Here is a 22391-nt window from a genome sequence, read left to right as displayed (position 1 = left end):
GATGTTACCTCCCTGACTGTATGACTGTCCCCCTCCCACACCTCAGATGTTACTTCCCTGACTGTATGGCTGTCCCCCTCCCACACCTCAGATGTTACCTCCCTGACTGTATGGCTGTCCCCCTCCCACACCTCAGATGTTACCTCCCTGACTGTATGGCTGTCCCCCCACACACACACCTCAGATGTTACCTCCCTGACTGTATGACTGTCCCCCTCCCACACCTCAGATGTTACCTCCCTGACTGTATGACTGTCCCCCTCCCACACCTCAGATGTTACCTCCCTGGCTGTATGGCTGTCCTCCTCCCACACCTCAGATGTTACCTCCCTGACTGTATGGCTGTCCTCCTCCCACACCTCAGATGTTACCTCCCTGACTGTATGGCTGTCCTCCTCCCACACCTCAGATGTTACCTCCCTGACTGTATGACTGTCCCCCTCCCACACCTCAGATGTTACCTCCCTGACTGTATGGCTGTCCCCCTCCTACACCTCAGATGTTACCTCCCTGACTGTATGGCTGTCCCCCTCCCACACCTCAGATGTTACCTCCCTGACTGTATGACTGTCCCCCTCCCACACCTCAGATGTTACCTCCCTGACTGTATGGCTGTCCCCCTCCCACACCTCAGATGTTACCTCCCTGACTGTATGACTGTCCCTCTCCCACACCTCAGATGTTACCTCCCTGACTGTATGGCTGTCCCCTTCCCACACCTCAGATGCTACCTCCCTGACTGTATGGCTGTCCTCCTCCCACACCTCAGATGTTACCTCCCTGACTGTATGACTGTCCCCCTCCCACACCTCAGATGTTACCTCCCTGACTGTATGACTGTCCCCCTCCCACACCTCAGATGTTACCTCCCTGACTGTATGGCTGTCCCCCTCCCACACCTGAGATGTTACCTCCCTGACTGTATGGCTGTCCTCCTCCCACACCTCAGATGTTACCTCCCTGACTGTATGGCTGTCCTCCTCCCACACCTCAGATGTTACCTCCCTGACTGTATGACTGTCCCCCTCCCACACCTCAGATGTTACCTCCCTGACTGTATGACTGTCCCCTCCCACACCTCAGATGTTACTTCCCTGACTGTATGGCTGTGGATCTATCAGTTACTTACCACTCATGTTTGACTGATATGCTGTCTAGGTGTTCCCTCCATAATATATCATCTTCAGTCTTATTGAAAAACATTAATTTCACCTTCCTGGAAAAATGATTAAAGATGTCTAAGTAATATATGGAGACACATACTTAACATCAAATTCTATGAACTACATAAAACTTTAACAAAGCAAAGGTCAGTGAAGTTCTAGCTTTCGTTATGTCCGATAGAGAGCCCCCATTACCATCAAGCAGAAGCTACGTACGTCAACCATCTTGGATTTTAGTAGAAATCCAAGATGGCAGCCACCTTGATCTGTGACCTGGTGACCTCAGCATTGATTGATTATTCAATTTTAACCAACATTAAACATGAAATTTAGAAACATCCATCAGGAAATTTCTGAGATAAAGGAAGAACAAAATATATTTGTAAAAATGTAATGGTGACCTGTTTGCAATCCTGTTTCTCGATCAGCCTCAAAATTAAAACAAATCCTTTCAGAACGTTTCAAGAAATAGCAATAGAAAACTTTCAACTATCAATGGTATCATGTAGTAGCTAAATAAAGCACAGAAATGCAATGTACCTTACCTAGAGCAGTTGATGAGGCTCAGTATGGGGGTGAAGTAACCTTACATACAGGTATTATGTGATAAACAGTGGTAGATGAGGCTCAGTATGGGGGTGAAGTAACCTTACATACAGGTATTATGTGATAAACAGTAGTTGATGAGGCTCAGTATGGGGGTGAAGTAACCTTACATACAGGTATTATGTGATAAACAGTAGTTGATGAGGCTCAGTAAGGGGGTGAAGTAACCTTACCTATTGGTGTTCTGTGATATACAGTGGTTGATGAGGCTCAGTATGGGGGTGAAGTAACCTTACCTATTGATGTTCTGTGATATACAGTGGTTGATGAGGCCAACCATCGGTGTGAAGCCTGTTCCAGCAGCATACATGATGAGGTCACCTTGTCCTGCTAGGCGACTTTCATTAAAGTTTCCGTCATACTGGCTGACTTCTATAGTATCACCTAAGATACAACATCATAATCAAGTTAGTTATTTATTTGGCTATTTTTTCTCTTAAGTCCTTCTGTGACTAAATACTTTAATTCTTTTAATTATATTTTAAGTCTTTGACAACTTGCAGGAAATATTTCAATATGATGTTTTAAATCTTACCTGGCTTTAATGAGTCTATCCATGGAGTCAAAGCTCCGTTTTTGTAAATCTTGATCATCAAGTAGAACACTTTTCCTTGTGATAGCCGATGGTCAGTGTCTGGTGACCCGAGTGAGGGCTGAACAAGGGTGTAACTACGATCTACCATCACACCTGGTAAAACAAGTCATTATAACAGAGGATGACACTCGTTAAGTGTATAATTACGATCTACCATCTCACCTGGTAAAACAAGTCATTATAACAGAGGATGACACTCGTTAAGTGTATAACTACGATCTACCATCTCACCTGGTAAAACAAGTCAGTATAACAGAGGATGACACTCGTTAAGTGTATAACTACGATCTACCATCTCACCTGGTAAAACAAGTCAGTATAACAGAGGATGACACTCGTTAAGTGTATAACTACGATCTACCATCTCACCTGGTAAAACAAGTCAGTATAACAGAGGGTGACACTCGTTAAGTGTATAACTACAATCTTCCATCACACCTGTTAAAACAAGTCATTATAACAGAGGATGACACTCGTTAAGTGTATAACTACGATCTACCATCTCACCTGGTAAAACAAGTCAGTATAACAGAGGATGACACTCGTTAAGTGTATAACTACGATCTATCATCTCACCTGGTAAAACAAGTCAATATAACAGAGGATGACACTCGTTAAGTGTATAACTACGATCTACCATCACACCTGGTAAAACAAGTCAGTATAACAGAGGATGACACTCGTTAAGTGTATAACTACGATCTACCATCTCACCTGGTAAAACAAGTCAGTATAACATAGGATGACACTCGTTAAGTGTATAACTACAATCTTCCATCACACCTGTTAAAACAAGTCATTATAACAGAGGATGACACTCTTTAAGTGTATAACTACGATCTATCAACTGTTTTCAGTATAAGATACTTATCTACAAACAGATAAATATACATATATAACAAACATACAGGTATACATGATGTGTATATAATACTTACCCTCCACTTCGTGACGTATATGTACGTGATAACCGACAGGTACACACATACAGGTATATATAATACTTACCCTCCACTTCGTGACGTATATGTACGTGATAACCGACAGGTACACACATACAGGTATATATAATACTTACCCTCCACTTCGTGACGTATATGTACGTGATAACCGACAGGTACACACATACAGGTATATATAATACTTACCCTCCACTTCGTGACGTATATGTACGTGATAACCGACAGGTACACACATACAGGTATATATAATACTTACCCTCCACTTCGTGACGTATATGTACGTGATAACCGACAGGTACACACATACAGGTCCCAGGAGGCAGACTAACACATAACAGCTTGGTGTCATGGTTTATTCGAACAAGAGATTCCACATGGCAGCATCTATACACCAGACCTAGGGAACAACAATTACATGGTTTATAGGAACTACAGATTCCACAAGGCAGCATCTATACACCAGACCTAGAGAACAACAATTACATGGTTTATAGGAACTACAGATTCCACATGGCAGCATCTATACACCAGACCTAGGGAACAACAATTACATGGTTTATAGGAACAACAGATTCCACATGGCAGCATCTATACACCAGACCTAGGGAACAACAATTACATGGTTTATAGGAAAAACACATTCCACATGGCAGCATCTATACACCAGACCTAGAGAACAACAATTACATTTTACATGGTTTATAGGAACAACAGATTCCACATGGCAGCATCTATACACCAGACCTAGGGAACAACAATTACATGGTTTATAGGAACAACAGATTCCACATGGCAGCGTCTATACACCAGACCTAGGGAACAACAATTACATGGTTTATAGGAACTACAGATTCCACATGGCAGCATCTATACACCAGACCTAGGGAACAACAATTACATGGTTTATAGGAACAACAGATTCCACATGGCAGCATCTATACACCAGACCTTGGGAACAACAATTACATGGTTTATAGCAACTACACATTCCACACATACATATGAAATTTGAAAAAGATCTTTTCAGTCTTTCTCAAGAAATAGCGATAACCAATTTTCATTATCAAAATCCAATATGCCCGCCTGTAAGCTATTTAAATTTTCGGATCAGTCTCAAAATCTTCAGGACACAGGTATGGACCTTGGGAAACTTACATATGAAAGTTGAGACCAAATCAGTACTTCTCATGAAATAAAGATAACTTTCATTGTCACACAAGCAAAAGAGCAGAACAAGGGACCAAGGGGAACCTTACATATAGAATTTGAAAAAGGTCCATCCAGTACTTCTCAAGGAATAGTGATAACAAGAATTGTATACGGACGGATGAAAGAGGGAGGAACAGATTAATGATGGACAAGGAATGCATGGCGATCAGATGATGTGCTAAAAAACAACCAAACTACCTTCCATACTAATCTAGAAATAGCTAGTGAGTACCCTTTAAATGTTATAGAAGTAACTAGTGAGCACATGTACCATATAAATGTTATAGAAGTAACTAGTGAGCATCCTATAAATGTTATAGAAGTAACTAGTGAGCACTCTATAAATGTTATAGAAGTAGCTAGTTAGCACCCTATATATCTTATAGAAGTAGCTAGTGAGCACCCTATAAATGTTATAGAAGTAGCTAGTGAGCACGGTATAAATGTTATAGAAGTAGCTAGTGAGCACCATATATATGTTATAGAAGTAGCTAGTGAGCACTCTATAAATGTTATAGAAGTAGCTAGTGAGCACTGTATAAATGTTATAGAAGTAGCTAGTGAGCACCATATATGTTATAGAAGTAGCTAGTGAGCACTCTATAAATGTTATAGAAGTAGCTAGTGAGCACCATATATATGTTATAGAAGTAGCTAGTGAGCACTCTATAAATGTTATAGAAGTAGCTAGTGAGCACTGTATAAATGTTATAGAAGTAGCTAGTGAGCACTGTATAAATGTTATAGAAGTAGCTAGTGAGCACCCTATAAATGTTATAGAAGTAGCTAGTGAGCACCCTATAAATGTTATAGAAGTAGCTAGTGAGCACTGTATAAATGTTATAGAAGTAGCTAGTGAGCACTCTATAAATGTTATAGAAGTAGCTAGTGAGTACTGTATAAATGTTATAGAAGTAGCTAGTGAACACTGTATAAATGTTATAGAAGTAGCTAGTGAGCGCGGTATAAATGTTATAGAAGTAGCTAGTGAGCATCCTATAAATGTTATAGAAGTAGCTAGTGAGCACGGTATAAATGTTATAGAAGTAGCTAGTGAGCATCGTATAAATGTTATAGAAGTAGCTAGTGAGTACTGTATAAATGTTATAGAAGTAGCTAGTGAGCACTGTATAAATGTTATAGAAGTAGCTAGTGAGCACTCTATAAATGTTATAGAAGTATCTAGTGAGTACTGTATAAATGTTATAGAAGTAGCTAGTGAGTACTGTATAAATGTTATAGAAGTAGCTAGTGAGCACTGTATAAATGTTATAGAAGTAGCTAGTGAGCTCTCTATAAATGTTATAGAAGTAGCTAGTGAGCACCCTATAAATGTTATAGAAGTAGCTAGTGAGCACGGTATAAATGTTATAGAAGTAGCTAGTGAGCACGGTATAAATGTTATAGAAGTAGCTAGTGAGCACTGTATAAATGTTATAGAAGTAGCTAGTGAGCACCCTATAAATGTTATAGAAGTAGCTAGTGAGCACCCTATAAATGTTATAGAAGTAGCTAGTGAGCACTGTATAAATGTTATAGAAGTAGCTAGTGAGCACCGTATAAATGTTATAGAAGTAGCTAGTGAGCACACTATAAATGTTATAGAAGTAGCTAGTGAACACTGTATAAATGTTATAGAAGTAGCTAGTGAGCACCCTATAAATGCTATAGAAGTAGCTAGTGAACACTGTATAAATGTTATAGAAGTAGCTAGTGAGCACACTATAAATGTTATAGAAGTAGCTAGTGAACACTGTATAAATGTTATAGAAGTAGCTAGTGAGCACTGTATAAATGTTATAGAAGTAGCTAGTGAGCACTGTATAAATGTTATAGAAGTAGCTAGTGAGCACTGTATAAATGTTATAGAAGTAGCTAGTGAGCACCCTATAAATGTTATAGAAGTAGCTATTGAGCACCCTATAAATGTTATAGAAGTAGCTAGTGAGCACCCTATAAATGTTATAGAAGTAGCTAGTGAGCACCCTATAAATGTTATAGAAGTAGCTAGTGAGCACTGTATAAATGTTATAGAAGTAGCTAGTGAGCACACTATATATGTTATAGAAGTAGCTAGTGAGCACTGTATAAATGTTATAGAAGTAGCTAGTGAGCACTGTATAAATGTTATAGAAGTAGCTAGTGAGCACCCTATAAATGTTATAGAAGTAGCTAGTGAGTACTGTATAAATGTTATAGAAGTAGCTAGTGAGCACTGTATAAATGTTATAGAAGTAGCTAGTGAGCACCCTATAAATGTTATAGAAGTAGCTAGTGAGTACTGTATAAATGTTATAGAAGTAGCTAGTGAGCACTGTATAAATGTTATAGAAGTAGCTAGTGAGTACTGTATAAATGTTATAGAAGTAGCTAGTGAGCACCCTATAAATGTTATAGAAGTAGCTAGTGAGTACTGTATAAATGTTATAGAAGTAGCTAGTGAGCACTGTATAAATGTTATAGAAGTAGCTAGTGAGCACCCTATAAATGTTATAGAAGTAGCTAGTGAGCACTGTATAAATGTTATAGAAGTAGCTAGTGAGCACCCTATAAATGTTATAGAAGTAGCTAGTGAGTACTGTATAAATGTTATAGAAGTAGCTAGTGAGCACTGTATAAATGTTATAGAAGTAGCTAGTGAGCACCCTATAAATGTTATAGAAGTAGCTATAGTGAGCATCCTATATAATTATGTAATACAGGTATAAGCAACTAATGCTTTACAAAAGCAAATTTCTCAAAATGATATTTTCTTAAAATTCCCTTAACATGCAGTTTTTTACCCAAAAATATCACTCTTCCTAAGATATGAGAAGAAAACCGATGTTATATATCATAGTTAAACAAATTTATATGTATTGATAACATGTTTTACATTTGAAATGAAAAGAACAAGGAAAAAAGATTTTATACGTTTTTTCTAAAAATTCATCTAATTATTACACTTAAGAAATAAGAAGATAATTTGTCAAGATATATTACAGTTTGTTTCAGTTTTACAATAAATCAATTTTAATTTGAGAATCAATAGCATTCTTATAGCAATTTTGCAAAACTATTTGAGCTATACTCCCCTATTAGGCCCCCTTTGTCCCACTCCTAATAGGGTCACATCCTCCACTTATACAACATTAGATTTTCTTTACCCAGTTATGCTCCAGACCAAATTTCAACAAAATAAATTCAGTTGTTCAAGACTAGTATGAATTTAAAGGACAAACCTCAATTTCCCCTATTGGGCCCCACCCCTCCAGCCCTAGGGTAGCCACACCATCCATTTATACAACGTTTGATCTCCATTGCCAAATAATGCTCTAGACCAAATTTGATCAAAATCCATACAGGCATTCAGGACTTGTAGGGCCAGGTGAGCTAAAAACTGGATGATATACTGTAACTGATTGGTGTTGTGAAGTGTCTACTATATGAGCTTTTGAGCGATGTGAAATGTGCCACCACCAGGAAAGTAACACCACACTTTGTGATTTTTCAGTGAAGACAAAAAATAGTATCAATTATTTATGTTGTTATATGCCTCATATCAACCCTGTACAGCAGCTCTATGAGGTCGATCTCTGATACAGTCTTAAGCAATACAACACCTTTATCATTTGTAGGTATGTAGGTGTTATGTCCGTCCAGGAACTTGCCCAGCCCTCGCCACTGCTGCCCAGTTGTCTGTTTCTGTAATACCAACTCTGTCTTCCCTGACTGTTTCTGTACCGTCACTGTAAAACAACAAACAAAACTATAGGTCACACATGAAGAGTAAATTCACAATTAATTCAGCATATTCACAGTAAACACACAGAATAATTCAAAATTAATTCAGTAAATAAATTCAGAGTAAACACACAAAATCATTAATGGTTATGTCAGTATATTCACAGTAAACACATGGAGTAATTCATGGTTATTTCAGTATATTCACAGTAAACAAAGAATACTTCATGGTTAATTCAGTATATTCACAGTAAACAAAGAATAATTTATGGTTACTTCAGTATATTCACAGTAAGCAAAGAATAATTCATGGTTAATTCAGTATATTCACAGTAAACAAAGAATAATTTATGGTTACTTCAGTATATTCACAGTAAACACACATATATAATTGTAACATGATGAGGCCCATGGGCTTTAATGGCCACCTGAGTTCTGAAATATTCCAGTCCCTTTTTGGCCCTGCCCATCATAATATACAATTTTTGTTGATCTTGGCCATTTTTTGCAAAATTTTATTAAAATTGGTTCAGTGGTTTTGAAGGAAAAGTGAAAAACATAAAATTGTTTTGGAAACACGCCGTATGACAGAAGGCAATTAGAATAGGATATTGACTAAGGTGACCCTCAAAATCAGATTTCTTTGGGAAAAGATAATTATATATATAGAGTTATTACCTTCGTAATCATCAGAGATGTCATCTTCTAAATCTGAAATGTACCAAATTATATTTAATAAACAAAGGCAATGTATTTCAGTCATCTATGAGAGGACAATTTCAGGGGATAACCAAACTCTATAAACAAGTGTTTGTAACACCACTACTACCCCAGGGATAACCAAACTCTATAAACAAGTGTTTCTAACACGACTACTACCCCGGGGGATAACCAAACTCTATAAACAAGTGTTTCTAACACCACTACTACCCCGGGGATAACCAAACTCTATAAACAAGTGTTTCTAACACCACTACTACCCCGGGGGATAACCAAACTCTATAAACAAGTGTTTCTAACACCACTACTACCCAGGGGATAACCAAACTCTATAAACAAGTGTTTCTAACACTACTACTACCCCGGGGATAACCAAACTCTATAAGCAAGTGTTTCTAACACCACTACTACCCGGGGGATAACCAAACTCTATAAACAAGTGTTTCTAACACGACTACTACCCCGGGGATAACCAAACTCTATAAACAAGTGTTTCTAACACCACTACTACCCCGGGGATAACCAAACTCTATAAACAAGTGTTTCTAACACCACTACTACCCCGGGGATAACCAAACTCTATAAACAAGTGTTTCTAACACGACTACTACCCCGGGGATAACCAAACTCTATAAACAAGTGTTTCTAACACCACTACTACCCCGGGGATAACCAAACTCTATAAACAAGTGTTTCTAACACCACTACTACCCCGGGGATAACCAAACTCTATAAACAAGTGTTTCTAACACCACTACTACCCCGGGGATAACCAAACTCTATAAACAAGTGTTTCTAACACCACTACTACATGTACCCCGGGGATAACCAAACTCTATAAACAAGTGTTTCTAACACCACTACTACCCCGGGGGATAACCAAACTCTATAAACAAGTGTTTCTAACACGACTACTACCCCGGGGGATAACCAAACTCTATAAACAAGTGTTTCTAACACCACTACTACCCCGGGGGATAACCAAACTCTATAAACAAGTGTTTCTAACACCACTACTACCCCGGGGGATAACCAAACTCTATAAACAAGTGTTTCTAACACGACTACTACCCCGGGGGATAACCAAACTCTATAGACAAGTGTTTCTAACACGACTTCTACCCCGGGGATAACCAAACTCTATAAACAAGTGTTTCTAACACCACTACTACCCTGGGGGATAACCAAACTCTATAAACAAGTGTTTCTAACACCACTACTACCCCAGGGATAACCAAACTCTATAGACAAGTGTTTCTAACACCACTACTACCCGGGGGATAACCAAACTCTATAGACAAGTGTTTCTAACACCACTACTACCCCGGGGATAACCAAACTCTATAGACAAGTGTTTCTAACACCACTACTACCCCGGGGGATAACCAAACTCTATAAACAAGTGTTTCTAACACCACTACTACCCCGGGGATAACCAAACTCTATAAACAAGTGTTTCTAACACCACTACTACCCCGGGGATAACCAAACTCTATAGACAAGTGTTTCTAACACCACTACTACCCCGGGGATAACCAAACTCTATAAACAAGTGTTTCTAACACCACTACTACCCCGGGGATAACCAAACTCTATAAACAAGTGTTTCTAACACCACTACTACCCGGGGGATAACCAAACTCTATAAACAAGTGTTTCTAACACGACTACTACCCCGGGGGATAACCAAACTCTATAGACAAGTGTTTCTAACACCACTACTACCCCGGGGGATAACCAAACTCTATAAACAAGTGTTTCTAACACCACTACTACCCCGGGGGATAACCAAACTCTATAAACAAGTGTTTCTAACACCACTACTACCCCGGGGATAACCAAATAGAGGTGCGCGATAATATCGAAATACCGGTATACCGCGAATTTGGCAGGTCGATACGATATACCGGTACACAAACCCTGGAAACCGGTATATCGCGATGGTTAACAAAAAGGCATATTAATCACTGATTTAACATTATGTGTTGGCACCAATAGCGTAAATTACTTATGTAAACGTGAAAGAAACACACGAGAACGTCATTATGTCGTATTGGTGGGGCGCTTGTTTCGTTGTCTCTAAAGCGCTTGGCCGTATGGGACATCTACGTTAAAATCAAGCACTTTTGAGATTATGATTGTTTACTAGAAACGAAAAATGGCGGACGACGAGCAAGTTGATGGTACTAAGGTCAATAATATTGCAATACGTATTGCAAGTTTCTGTTGAATATTGCAATATATTGCAATACGGTTTTGGTCCGCAATACCCAGCCCTATAACCAAACTCTATAAACAAGTGTTTCTAACACCACTACTACCCCGGGGGATAACCAAACTCTATAGACAAGTGTTTCTAACACCACTACTACCCCGGGGATAACCAAACTCTATAAACAAGTGTTTCTAACACCACTACTACCCCGGGGGATAACCAAACTCTATAAACAAGTGTTTCTAACACCACTACTACCCCGGGGGATAACCAAACTCTATAAACAAGTGTTTCTAACACCACTACTATACAACAATGAGTCTAGACTTGACCAGCCCTGATCATCTGCCTACATTCAGGATTATTATCCATGCTCATCAAATCAAATTCATATTTGGTGAGCTGGCCAGTCTATCACAAACATCTCTAATTACATTACTGAAACCACCAGACAGCAGGCTGATTCTGTTTTCCTTGGATAAGTGTGATCTGGCTGGAATGTCAGTTGATGTCAGTTTTCTTTTTTTGTTTTACTTTGACAAAAGGGATTTGGTGGGGAAAGGCTAGCAGTAGATCAAGGATTTTCTTTGAGAAGTTTGATTTGACTGAGATAAATAATCCTCCAATGTCCATCTAATACAATCCAGACACCACTGATGACAGACAGACGGACATTCTTTATTTCCTCTCTAACAGAGATTTTGTATGTCAAACAGTTTACATTTTATACAATGTGATCTGACTTAATATTGAAGATGGTAATATACATATTGATTCGTATATAAATATTTAGAAAAATAAATATCTTACAATATATAACTGTGTTATATTTGTACAAAACAAAAGGCTAATTGTAAAAAAAAAATATATATATATATGTTTTTATCTTATACAATAATTGGCAGCTTGTAATAAGAACTTTTATATTCATATTATATATATTTAGCTAATTATGATATAGTCTCCATCTCGTACAACATTCCATTGATATATCTAGACATATTTAATAGTAGTGCTTTCCATTCTCTATTTGATAAATATACATTTGAGCGATCACCAAGTAAAACACTACTTTGATCTTCATCACTTAATTCTGAAACACTATTGATGACTGTGTCTTATCAGATTACTGGGAGAGGACACGTGACCGTCACAAGTAGGTTTATCAGATTACTGGGAGAGGACACGTGACCGTCACAAGTAGGTTTATCAGATTACTGGGAGAGGACACGTGACCGTCACAAGTAGGTTAACATTACAGACAGGTGAACATTACTCTCAATCAGGTGTATTAGTGAAACTAACACAATTACTCTCTGATAAACTACTGGGCACTTGATTTTCTTAATGTCTGCACGCTGGGGTGAAGAAAATATTTGTGAAGTCTGAATGTTGAGGTTCAGGGAGAATTTGTGGAGTCTGAGTTTTGAGGTTCAGGGAGAATTTGTGGAGTCTGAGTGTTGAGGTTCAGGGAGAATTAGTGGAGTCTGTCTGAGTGTTGAGGTTCAGGGAGACTGTGTGGAGTCTGTCTGAGTGTTGAGGTTCAGGGAGACTGTGTGGAGTCTGTCTGAGTGTTGAGGTTCAGGGAGACTGTGTGGAGTCTGAGTGTTGAGGTTCAGGGAGACTGTGTGGAGTCCGAGTGTTGAGGTTCAGGGAGACTGTGTGGAGTCCGAGTGTTGAGGTTCAGGGATAATTTGTGGAGTCTGTCTGAGTGTTGAGGTTCAGGGAGAATTAGTGGAGTCTGTCTGAGTGTTGAGGTTCAGGGAGACTGTGTGGAGTCTGTCTGAGTGTTGAGGTTCAGGGAGACTGTGTGGCGTCTGAGTGTTGAGGTTCAGGGAGACTGTGTGGAGTCCGAGTGTTGAGGTTCAGGGAGAATTTGTGGAGTCTGAGTGTTGTGGTTCAGGGAGACTGTGTGGAGTCTGAGTGTTGAGGTTCAGGGAGACTGTGTGGAGTCCGAGTGTTGAGGTTCAGGGATAATTTGTGGAGTCTGAGTGTTGAGGTTCAGGGAGACTGTGTGGAGTCTGAGTGTTGAGGTTCAGGGAGACTGTGTGGAGTCTGAGTGTTGAGGTTCAGGGAGAATTTGTGGAGTCTGAGTGTTGAGGTTCAGGGAGACTGTGTGGAGTCTGAGTGTTGAGGTTCAGGGAGACTGTGTGGAGTCTGTCTGAGTGTTGCGGTTCAGGGAGACTGTGTGGAGTCTGTCTGAGTGTTGAGGTTCAGGGAGATTTGTGGAGTCTGTCTGAGTGTTGAGGTTCAGGGAGACTGTGTGGAGTCTGAGTGTTGAGGTTCAGGGAGAATTTGTGGAGTCTGAGTGTTGAGGTTCAGGGAGACTGTGTGGAGTCTGAGTGTTGATTTTCATGGAGACTGTGTGGAGTCTGTCTGAGTGTTGAGGGTCAGGGATAATTTGTGGAGTCTGTCTGAGTGTTGAGGTTCAGGGAGAATTAGTGGAGTCTGTCTGAGTGTTGAGGGACAGGGAGAATTTGTGGACTATGTATGTGGAAAAGGGAGGATTGGTGAAGGGACAAAGAGGAATTGTTGAGTCTTTCTGTGTTTTGGGGGACAGAGAGGATTTGTGGAATCTGTATTTTTTGGGACAGAGAAATTTGTGGAGTCTGCCTGTGTGTTGCAGGGCAGAGTTGTTTGGTGAGATTATCTACTGACAGAAAAAATCAGAGTAAATAAAAATATACCTACCTATATGTATAGTGAAGGTGTGGTCCTCTATGTACACACAAGCTGTTAGGTCGCGACCATTTCTGTCTATAATGATATTCTCCTTTCTCATCTCTTTCCATTTGGTGTACACCACAAGGGTTACAGTCTTATCATTCTGGTACCAATCAAACCTGTGTATGGGACATTAACTACATTTTTATATCAAACCTGTGTATGGGACATTAACTACATGTATATATCAAACCTGTGTATGGGACATTTACTACACGTATATATCAAACCTGTGTATGGGACATTTACTACACGTATATATCAAACCTGTGTATGGGACATTTACTACACGTATATATCAAACCTGTGTATGGGACATTTACTACACGTATATATCAAACCTGTGTATGGGACATTAACTACACGTATATATCAAACCTGTGTATGGGACATTGACTACACGTATATATCAAACCTGTGTATGGGACATTAACTACATGTATATATCAAACCTGTGTATGGGACATTAACTACATGTATATATCAAACCTGTGTATGGGACATTAACTACATGTATATATCAAACCTGTGTATGGGACATTAACTACACGTATATATCAAACCTGTGTATGGGACATTAACTACATGTATATATCAAACCTGTGTATGGGACATTAACTACACGTATATATCAAACCTGTGTATGGGACATTTACTACACGTATATATCAAACCTGTGTATGGGACATTAACTACACGTATATATCAAACCTGTGTATGGGACATTAACTACATGTATATATCAAACCTGTGTATGGGACATTTATATATCAAACCTGTGTATGGGACATTAACTACACGTATATATCAAACCTGTGTATGGGACATTTACTACACGTATATATCAAACCTGTGTATGGGACATTAACTACACGTATATATCAAACCTGTGTATGGGACATTAACTACACGTATATATCAAACCTGTGTATGGGACATTTACTACACATATATATCAAACCTGTGTATGGGACATTTACTACACATATATATCAAACCTGTGTATGGGACATGTATATATCAAACCTGTGTATGGGACATTAACTACATGTATATATCAAACCTGTGTATGGGACATTTACTACATGTATATATCAAACCTGTGTATGGGACATTAGTATATATCAAACCTGTGTATAGGACATTTACTACACGTATATATCAAACCTGTGTATAGGACATTTACTACACGTATATATCAAACCTGTGTATGGGACATTTACTACATGTATATATCAAACCTGTGTATGGGACATGTATATATCAAACCTGTGTATGGGACATTTATATATCAAACCTGTGTATAGGACATTTACTACACGTATATATCAAACCTGTGTATGGGACATTTACTACACGTATATATCAAACCTGTGTATGGGACATTAACTACATGTATATATCAAACCTGTGTATGGGACATTAACTACATGTATATATCAAACCTGTGTATGGGACACGTATATATCAAACCTGTGTATGGGACATTTACTACACGTATATATCAAACCTGTGTATAGGACATTAACTACATATATATCAAACCTGTGTATGGGACATTAACTACATGTATATATCAAACCTGTGTATGGGACATTAACTACATGTACATATCAAACCTGTGTATGGGACATGTATATATCAAACCTGTGTATGGGACATGTATATATCAAACCTGTGTATGGGACATGTATATATCAAACCTGTGTATGGGACATGTATATATCAAACCTGTGTATGGGACATTAACTACATGTATATATCAAACCTGTGTATGGGACATTTATATATCAAACCTGTGTATGGGACATTAACTACATGTATATATCAAACCTGTGTATGGGACATTAACTACACGTATATATCAAACCTGTGTATGGGACATTAACTACATGTATATATCAAACCTGTGTATGGGACATGTATATATCAAACCTGTGTATGGGACATTAACTACACGTATATATCAAACCTGTGTATGGGACATTAACTACATGTATATATCAAACCTGTGTATGGGACATTTACTACATGTATATATCAAACCTGTGTATGGGACATTTACTACATGTATATATCAAACCTGTGTATGGGACATTAACTACATGTATATATCAAACCTGTGTATGGGACACGTATATATCAAACCTGTGTATGGGACATTAACTACACGTATATATCAAACCTGTGTATGGGACATTAACTACACGTATATATCAAACCTGTGTATGGGACATTAACTACATGTATATATCAAACCTGTGTATGGGACATTAACTACACGTATATATCAAACCTGTGTATGGGACATTAACTACATGTATATATCAAATCTTGGTATGGGACATGTACTACATGTATATATCAAACCTGTGTATGGGACATTAACTACATGTATATGTATATTCCTCAGACAGGACTTTTTCTGGGGGCTTTTTGTGGACGTGAGTGGGTCCCATTCCCAATTGAAATGATCTTCCCAGTACATTTAAGTCAAATTCCCAAAACTTGTAGTTTATTCTATAAAGATCTTTCCAATTCAGCAATATTCTTCCCAAAACAAGGCAAAAAGACCCCATTCCAAACCAATGAGAAAAAGCCCTGTCAGAGTTTTAGTTGAAACCTTACAAGATAACTGCTCTGATACAGAACCTGACCCCAACAATGCTAGAAAATAACATCCTTTTAAAAACTAATCACCTATTAAATAACTGAAGCAAATTGAGAATTTTTGTCAATTTTCCAGATACTTTTTTTGTGAAAACTTCTATGGAATTGAGATTATTTTTGTCATTAATGCTATGAAATTAACAAAATGTAAGTAAAGTGCTTGAAAGGCAAAAAAATAACCAAACACCAGAAAATGGATATTATCGAAAATTACAGTAAGTAATGCTGGAAAATTGAAGTCATTTATGCTGGAAAATTAAAGTAAGTAATGCTGATGATCAAAATCTTTTTTATGATTTTCTCCCGATAAATTGATCATTTTAGGAATCTAAATCAAAGTGCTGGAAGTACTGTAAAAAAGAACATTATTGCTTAATGCAAAAACAGTAACCTGTTTAAAGTTGATAAATTAATTGACTATAATGTGAAACGTTCAAAGCAGTTTTGATATGATTGCATACATTGTTTCTGTAAGATCCTGGATAATGGAACTCTTAATTAGTGATTGCCAAAACTAGAGCTTCTAATAAAGGCCTGAATTACGAGTGTACTCTATTGAAACTGTTATAACTATTCAAGCATTTATGGTAATTAAAAATCAAAATCTTGAGTCCTTTTGTTCAGGAATCATTTGATGTTAATAAATCTTTATATGAGAAGGTATACTCCTAGTATAGTTATTATCAATAATGTGATAAAGGATAACAACCGCATTGAGACTGAATCTTGACCAATAATTCAGTGAACAGGAAACAAAAACTTGTGTCAAATTAAAACTGGAACACATAGATTACAGAAGTCCATGGTACGACACAGTACCTATTTACTGTCACTTTCGGATACTGTTCATCCAAACATACTGAACCACATAGATCAGCGATACAATCGCAAACATCACAGGTTTATGTGGAAAAGAACAATGTTTTTCTTGTTTTTTTTAAATTCCATACTTGTAACATATCTAGCGATTACAAATATATTATAAATATTGATGTTTACTTGCTTTAGAAGTACATATATCAAAATAAATTGGAATGATACACAGGAGATAAGCAAAGCATTATCAATTTGGTCACCTTTGGTCATGGTAGGTTCATGAAAAATATCATATTTAATATGAACATGAACGTGAACAAAGGGTCATAACTGTATATTGAGGCATGATACATACTGAACAAAGGGCCATAACTGTATATTGAGGCATGATACATACTGAACAAAGGGCCATAACTGTATATTGAGACATGATACATACTGAACAAAGGGCCATAACTGTATATTAAGACATATTAAACAAAGGGCCATAACTATGTTTATTAGGGCATGAGACATACTAAACAAAGGGCCATAACTGTATATTGAGGCATGATACATACTGAACAAAGGGCCATAACTGTATATTGAGGCATGATACATACTGAACAAAGGGCCATAACTGTATATTGAGACATGATACATACTGAACAAAGGGCCATAACTGTATATTGAGACATATTAAGCAAAGGGCCATAACTATGTTTATTAGGGCATGAGACATACTAAACAAAGGGCCATAACTGTATATTGAGACATACTAAACAAATGGGCCATAACTATGTTTATTAGGGCATGAGACATACTAAACAAAGGGCCATAACTGTATATTGAGACATACTAAACAAAGGGCCATAACTGTATATTGAGACATACTAAACAAAGGGCCATAACTGTGTATATTAGGGCATGAGACATACTAAACAAAGGGCCATAACTGTGTGTATTTGGGCATGATACATACTGAACAAAGGGCCATAACTGTATATTGAGACATACTAAACAAAGGGCCATAACTATGTTTATTTGGGCATGAGACATACTGAACAAAGAGCCATAACTGTATATTGAGGCATGATACATACTGAACAAAGGGCCATAACTGTATATTGACACATACTAAACAAAGGGCCATAACTGTGTATTGAGGCATGATACATACTGAACAAAGGGCCATAACTGTATATTGAGACATACTAAACAAAGGGCCATAACTGTGTGTATTTGGGCATGATACATACTGAACAAAGGGCCATAACTGTATATTGAGACATACTGAACAAAGGGCCATAACTGTGTATTTGGGCATGATACATACTGAACAAAGAGCCATAACTGTATATTGAGGCATGATACATACTGAACAAAGGGCCATAACTGTATATTGAGACATACTAAACAAAGGGCCATAACTATGTTTATTTGGGCATGATACATACTGAACAAAGAGCCATAACTGTATATTGTTCAAAAATACATTAAAGATAGCAAGAGATTTGATTAAACTCAAAATTAACCATACTTATTCAAATGTTATTTTCTAGACCCAGACTCGCTCAATTAGTTTTTGATTATTATTTTACCTGTATTTACATATATTCTATATTGTTCATATTCTTGATATAAGAATGTGGTGAACCTGCGACCTGCTTCAAAAGTCAGCTGATCCCTGAATATCTCTGATTGATTTACTTAATTCAAAACTAGTATATTCAACTAGAATCTTTTTATTCCAGAGTATAATTACAGTTTGTTATATCTAACATATGAAAGCTTTGCTTGGATGCAGGGGCACTCAGTCTGAATCTAGCACACTAAGATGGATGGCTACAGAAGGAGGAGTAAGACATTTTATGCCTGAACATCTATAGTGCTGCTGGATTTAAGGCTGGGTGCCAATCCTGTATCTAAGCAATAGCTATTAACTGAGAACAAAATCTTTTTATAACTCTGTAACATGATCATAATTTGACAAAGGATATACTAGAACCTTATTACCTCCCTTTTCCACTAATTGTTAGTTCTTTTTATAATTACCTCCCTTTGACCATATATAAAAATCAATATATTCATAAAAAAAATTCCATCTCCATAGATATTTCATCTCCATTGACTTAATTTATGTACATATTTCTTATACTTCTTCACTTTCAATTGTTTTAGCTTAATTCTACTATTGTTCTGTTTGTATTGGGGAAGACTTATATAGGCCAAGCCTGCTGTCTAACCCATTTGTATAAATGTTATACAATAAAAAATGTTGAAATGAACTGTATATTGAGACATACTAAACAAAGGGCCATAACTATGTTAATTAGGGCATGATACATACTGAACAAAGAGCCATAACTGTATATTGAGACATACTAAACAAAGGGCCATAACTATGTTAATTAGGGCATGAGACATACTAAACAAAGGGCCATAACTTTGTATATTTGGGCATGATACATACTAAACAAAGGGCCATAACTGTATATTGAGGCATGATACATACTGAACAAAGAGCCATAACTGTATATTGAGACATACTAAACAAAGGGCCATAACTATGTCTATTTGGGCATGATACATGCTAAACAAAGGGCCATAACTGTGTATAGTTGGGCATGAGACATACTAAACAAAGGGCCATAACTGTGTATAGTTGGGCATGAGACATACTAAACAAAGAGCCATAACTGTGTATATTTGGGCATGATACATGCTAAACAAAGGGCCATAACTGTGTATAGTTGGGCATGAGACATACTAAACAAAGGGCCATAACTGTGTATAGTTGGGCATGAGACATACTTAACAAAGAGCCATAACTGTGTATATTTGGGCATGATACATGCTAAACAAAGGGCCATAACTGTGTATAGTTGGGCATGATACATGCTAAACAAAGGGCCATAACTGTGTATAGTTGGGCATGAGACATACTAAACAAAGGGCCATAACTGTGTATATTTGGGCATGAGACACACTGAACAATATGTAGTTTATATATGTGAAGTAGTAACTTACCGTGGAGGGCTGGGCTCTGGTGGAGGGGGTGGTCCCATTGTAGGAGGTGGTCCCATTGGTGCAGGTGGCTTTAATGGACCTAAAAGGGACAAATATGATATAACATACTCCCTAGACTAGGTAAAGGAATTAACACCGGAAAGCTAACAGGTCAAATTGTGATGTCTAATCATTGTTATTATATGTCTCAGACTAAATCACATGTGTGTAACACAAATGTGAAAACAGGTGAATTACAAGTGCTTCAACAGCATCACACATGTGTATTACAGGGACTAAACTAAACTTAAATCCTAAAAACTTGTCTGACTCAGACTACCATGAAATATTAGAAACATGAATCAAATCACCTTTTACTGAGAATAGACTTATCAAGGTCACATTACACTTACCGTTAGGAGTACTAGGTTTGAGTCGAAGTAGGGAGGACAGGCTTCCTAGAAACACAACATAACATTATCACTGATCATGATGGGCTAAATATCACTAGAGACATTATAACCAGTTAAATATTATACATTTAAATGCTTCATTTTCCAACATGTATTTTTAAATGAGCTTACATATACATGTACTTACCCCTTTTTTGGACGGGAGTTGTTTTCAGTTTTCCAACAAAACATTTTTCAAGCATGGATTCATAATTGACCCACTTATGTACCTGAGGAAGATAAAACATAGTGCCCATAAAAAGTAGTGATATAGTCACCATAGAAACAAGGGCCCAATGGGCCCAAATCGCTCACCTGCAATGCAGTGATCTTTTCATATATGGATCCTGCAGTTATTTGAAAGCATGCTACATGACCAATATAATGTCTCTCGGCACTTAAGCTATTCACTAAAAGTCATTTAAAGATTTAAGCATACTTGATCGACGTGACCTTGAATGTGAGTCAGGGTCATTCATTTGAACAAAGTTGGTAGCCCTTCACCCCAGCATGCTACAGACCAAATATCAACTCCCTTGGACGCTTGGTTATTGAGAGGAAGTCGCTTAAAGATTTTAGCCTTTTTGACTGCTGTGACCTTGAATGAAGGGCAAGGTCATTCATTTCAACAAACTTGAGAGCCCTTTACCCCAGCATGCTACAGGCCAAAAATTTGGTCTCCGGGACTCTTGGTTATTGAGAAGAAGTCGTTTAAAGATTTTAGCCTTTTTGACTCCTGTGACCTTGAATGAAGATCAAGGTCATTCATTTGAACAAACTTGGTAGCCCTTTACTCTAGCATTCTACAGACCCAATATCAACTCCCTGGGACTCTTGGTTATTGAGAAGAAGTCGTTTAAAGATTTTAGCCCTTTTGACTCCTGTGACCTTGAATGAGGGTCAAGGTCATTCATTTGAACAAACTTGGTAGCCCTTTACCCTAGCATTCTACAGACCCAATATCAACTCCCTGGGACTCTTGGTTATTGAGAAGAAGTCGTTTAAAGATTTTAGCCCTTTTGACTCCTGTGACCTTGAATGAAGGTCAAGGTCATTCATTTGAACAAACTTGGTAGCCCTTCACCCCAGCATGCTACAGAACCAATATCAACTCCCTGGGGCTCTTGGTTATTGAGAAGAAGTTGTTTAAAGATTTTAGCCTTTTTGACTCCTGTGACCTTGAATGAAGGTCAAGGCCATTCATTTGAACAAACTTGGGAGCCCTTCACCCCAGCATGCTTCAGGCCAAATATTAGGTTTCTTGGACTCTTGGTTATTGAGAAGAAGCCGTTTAAAGATTTTAGCCCTTTTGACTCCTGTGACCTTGAATGAAGGTCAAGGTCATTCATTTGAACAAACTTGGTAGCCCTTCACCCCAGCATGCTACAGGCCAAATATTAGGACTCTGGGACTCTTGGTTATTGACAAGAAGTCGTTTAAAGATTTTAACTAGTAATGCAGTCACCATAGTAACAAGAGACCCAGAGGGCCTGTATCACTCACCTGGTTGATTGTCCGAAAGTCAAAATAATGTTCATGTTCAATTCA

General features: G+C 37.8%; 1 protein-coding gene across 1 annotated transcript in view; it reads right to left on the bottom strand.

The window, feature by feature from the left end:
• Nucleotides 1–1112: 1112 nt before the first annotated feature.
• Nucleotides 1113–22391, bottom strand: part of LOC117328486 (cytochrome b5 reductase 4-like) — a 102855-nt gene continuing 81576 nt past the window's right edge. The window contains exons 8-17 of the mRNA XM_033886021.1: nucleotides 20992–21073; nucleotides 20805–20849; nucleotides 20413–20491; nucleotides 13885–14036; nucleotides 8937–8969; nucleotides 8138–8263; nucleotides 3583–3723; nucleotides 2305–2457; nucleotides 2006–2153; nucleotides 1113–1216 (exon numbers count right to left, since the gene is read on the bottom strand). Of these exons, the coding sequence (XP_033741912.1) occupies nucleotides 1126–1216; nucleotides 2006–2153; nucleotides 2305–2457; nucleotides 3583–3723; nucleotides 8138–8263; nucleotides 8937–8969; nucleotides 13885–14036; nucleotides 20413–20491; nucleotides 20805–20849; nucleotides 20992–21073 (1050 nt within the window). The 3' untranslated portion in view covers nucleotides 1113–1125. The remainder of the gene's footprint in view (nucleotides 1217–2005; nucleotides 2154–2304; nucleotides 2458–3582; nucleotides 3724–8137; nucleotides 8264–8936; nucleotides 8970–13884; nucleotides 14037–20412; nucleotides 20492–20804; nucleotides 20850–20991; nucleotides 21074–22391) is intronic.

The sequence above is a fragment of the Pecten maximus genome, chromosome 5 (assembly GCF_902652985.1).
Source record: "Pecten maximus chromosome 5, xPecMax1.1, whole genome shotgun sequence".
Lineage (NCBI taxonomy): Eukaryota > Metazoa > Mollusca > Bivalvia > Pectinida > Pectinidae > Pecten > Pecten maximus.
Note: the sequence above shows the minus strand (reverse complement) of the source record. Positions and strands in the feature narration are given on the sequence as shown.